Raw genomic sequence first — 4,054 nt, forward strand, 5'->3', positions numbered from 1 at the left:
AAAGAATTTCCTAACCTTTGTGGTCCATCATTGATGTCAGAGTTTTACTGCTTCAACAAGTATTACACCTATCAGCTTATTGATCCAGACCCGATTCCCTTCAAGTTTGTTGACCTGCGCGCATGCGCTGACAGGAGTGATGCGGCAATGTCGGAGATTCTAAAAACCACAGGTGTTCCTGCCTTCATCAAGCTAACAACATCCGTGGCAACAAAAGACGTTTACATTGCTTATAATAAAAAAAAACTTAAGACTGGTTATTGACACATTAAGTGAGTTAACAACGGAGACAACTGACGTTAAAACGTGAGCAATCAACATACATGTCTTCCTTCACGGGATCACACAGGTCCAGTGCAGTCGGAGAATTGTAGAATTCCATGTCAATTATTTCACCTAGCCTCCCAGACTCGAGTATAGACAAGTAGAGTAGGCCAGTTCGCTTTCCGCTGTGTAGAAAAAATATATATTAGTACATTATCTGAATGTTCACTTGTTTGCTTTTTTTGGTCAACACAGTGTTGCATGACGATGTATGTATCGTTCATTTGATGCACGGCATGTGGCGGCTTCAGGGCCGTAGCCTGACGGTGCAAGTTAGGGAAGCTGCCCCCTAGATTTTGCAGCAAAATTAAAAAATAAGCTTGGCTAATAATCAGAAATAACCCTAACCTAATTTTTTTGGTCAATTAACCGTGAAAGCCTTGGCTCAGACCCACCCCTAGCACATTATGGATGTCGATCAAGAGCTGCGCCCATCGCTCATCATTACAAAGTTGAGTCAGAAAATTTTGCCCCCCCCCTAGGAATTTGCTCAGCCTACGGCCCTGGTCTTTGTTTACATTAAGAAGCTTTTGGAATTACGAAACACATAAATCAAACTCTAATCTTTAATTGCATAACGGATCACATTGATATACTCATATATTTGTAAGTTCCTTGTACTAGATTAATGTAAAATAATACGGATATGGTCATTTGACAAACAACTGGTTTAAAGTTTTGTGTTGTTGACAATAATCATTGCTGTTGGCTAGAAAAGGGTAAACTACGCTGCAAGCTGCAACCTATAGTAGTTATATAACTTCCCCCTATGCATGACTACACGGGAAGAACTCTGTATTATTCCATTATTCATCACACCTTCCGTACTTTTCTTTTAACACCTTTCTCGGACCTTTGACCAGCACTATAATTAATTAACACATAAGCACTTCGTACTTATAGGTTGGTGGTGTAGGACGTACGCCCGTGGCAATGTCGACTACTGCAGCCACCATGTCACCGTTGTTCAGGACATAAGATGATCTATGCACAGTAAAGATAGTTCTTCCATTGATCTCCATCAAGTGTACATCGCCCTGCTTAGTTACAAACATCTCAGCCTCGATAAATTGATCGTCGTAGCCATATTTGATGAGGTTTCGTGCCACCTGGTCGAATTTATTCCAAGCCTTGTCGACTGTAGCAGGGCTATGTTCGCTTGGGAACACGTCCGCATGAACCAACTCTGGTTTCATTGGCCAGCGGTTTACATCACCTGAAATTAATGTAATCTTGATGTAGTACCTGGTTATGGTACGGAAAACTAAAGCAATAAAATCTTCTTCACATTCATTTGGTATCAGGACAAGGACCCCTGGAATACTCACCCCCGGACAACACCCCCCGGACAATCACCCCCTGACAATCACCGCCGGACAATCACCTCCGGACAATCACCCCCGGACAATCACTCCCGGACAATCACCCCCTGACAATCAACGGCGCGGACAATCACCCCCGGACAACCACCCCAATAAGCTACAGTATTTATGTCACATTCGAGTTTTTGCAGATGGGTGCTCTGAAAATGATTAAGGTGTTACTCAAGTACAAACTCCTATTGCTTTCGTCCAGCATCTACCAATAAATATTGATTGGCTATAATTGGCTATTAATTATTAATTATATTAAATAGATAAATGTCTCCCACATACTGGTGTATCGTGCCATATTTTATGTACACAGACACATACTGGGTGAGGTAGGCGTGTTAGAGCAAGATATTACACAACAACGTTGCTACACCCTCAACTAATTAAAAAAGCTTGTTTTATACTTATATGATGCTCGTTCAAATGTAATTTATTGGCAACCACGTTATATAAACCACAATGGCAGTGTGGCAAAAAGTGGCTCTTGGGCTACGTTCGGGCATCCGCAGCGAATGTTGCAGCGTGCGTGCGCGAGCGGAGGTGCAAGTGTGCGTGCGTGGCGTGCGTGCGTGCGTGGATGGCGTGACTACGTATACGCTGTCATTTCACCAAGTGGCGAGATAGATAAGAGATGTTTCGCAAAAAGAAATGCAAAATTTATAAGCCTACATGTATAGAAACACGTTTCCGCGGCGTGGCACGCTTGCAAATAATAATTATTCTTTTCGTATCGCTGAATGGAAAACTGCAAAGCGACATTTGAACATTGTTTGTTTTACAACTCTTGCGTTTCTGCTCAAGAACCCCCGTTATCACATCATGCGACTCGTATGGGTACAAGCGCGCCCATTTTGTGGTATTTTGCTGCGTCAGGCTGAAATCTTACCAAAGAGCAAAGCCAATCAGTAATCGGAAGTTGATAACGTACACAGTACACAGAGTTATGATAACAGCATTCACTTACCTATGTATAGTTGTTACATTTCGATATTTCTCAGTAGAGTGCACGTTACATCGTTACCAACTTGTATGTACCAACCTGAAAACCAGAAAGCCAGAGAAGAAAAGATAGGAGAGGAGAATAGAAGAGAAGAGAAGAGAGGAGACGGAAGGAGAAGAGAGGAGAGCCTAGAGGAGAGGAGAATAGAAGAGAGGAGAGGAGAATAGAAGAGAGGAGAGGAGAATAGAAGAGAGGAGAGGAGAATAGAAGAGACGAGCAGAGAAGAGAAGGAGAGACCAGGAGAGAAACACTGGTATGTATATGCTAAAATTATTTATTTTATTTTCTCTTCTGTTCTCATGTCGCTGAAGAAGTTAGTGCTTTTGCTGCGGCTACTATTATATTACTAATGTTATAACGCTAAGATTACACTTCGCAGCTAACACAAAAACGTTATCATAACGTTTTCATAACGTTATGCAAAAGTTGTTATAACGTTTTTTGTAACGTTTATATAACGTAAATGTGTAGGGGTTTTATAACGTTGTCTAAACGTTTGTAAAAACGTTTTCATGTAACGTTAACATAACGTTATTGTATGGGGTCCTGGCAACGTTGAAATAACGTTAGTTAAGGATACTCTCCACCTTTTGCACGGGTATTGCTCTAGTGAAGATTAAACGTTTATTGGCAAATGAATCGAATCATTCACTTGTTTTATTTATAGAGGAGATATATCTCTATGCTCAAGCCAAAAAATTTCATGAAATTTCCAGCACCTAATTATGTTACCACACAAATTTTGAATTTTTATGTAAAAATGGTATTTTGGATATTTCTCAACTACCAGAAAAAGTGAGGATACAAAATTTTTGCCACATGTTAAGCACAATATGGACCAAAATAGTGGGTCTGGATTTTTTTTAAATTTTTATATTTACCGAGAAAACTGAAAAAAACTGCTTAAAAATCAAGTTGTGTGTTAGAATTGAAAATTTTAGCGAATAAAGAGACATAACTAATATAATACGGCACTTAATAACAATCCCTGACGCCTTCTTCACAGCAATATGTTACCATTAAAACGAGTGTAAAATTTAATTAATCCGGGTTGTAATCACCGAGAAATATCCATTTATACATCGGCTACTATGTGAGAAATCGAAACGGAGAAATCATCGTTTTTCTATTTTTCACAATGAGTGACCGCCTGACAGATGTGAAAAATGGGTGAACGTATGTGAAATATCTACTGTTAGTACTTACTGCGACATATCCATGACTAACTGACACGACTAAATTGGTAAAATGTTCCATGCACCTTGAGAAATTCTGAGAAAGTACGAGGTTACCATCGCAGAACGCGCGAACTCCGCTCATCCTGACGTCACAAAGCTAATATGTCAACAAACGCGCG

At 40.2% G+C, this 4,054-nt stretch overlaps 1 protein-coding gene across 1 annotated transcript; it reads right to left on the reverse strand.

Moving 5' to 3' along the window:
- Window positions 1–277: 277 nt before the first annotated feature.
- Window positions 278–1,535, reverse strand: LOC106814837. Its single transcript, XM_014819196.1, has 2 exons — window positions 1,222–1,535; window positions 278–449 (listed from the first exon to the last, which is right to left on the reverse strand). Exons 1-2 carry the CDS (start codon window positions 1,518–1,520, stop codon window positions 278–280), a joined length of 471 nt encoding a protein of 156 aa, XP_014674682.1. The 5' UTR covers window positions 1,521–1,535.
- Between the last annotated feature and the right edge of the window lie 2,519 nt (window positions 1,536–4,054).

Source organism: Priapulus caudatus, unplaced genomic scaffold (assembly GCF_000485595.1).
Source record: "Priapulus caudatus unplaced genomic scaffold, Priapulus_caudatus-5.0.1 Scaffold988, whole genome shotgun sequence".
NCBI lineage: Eukaryota > Metazoa > Priapulida > Priapulimorpha > Priapulimorphida > Priapulidae > Priapulus > Priapulus caudatus.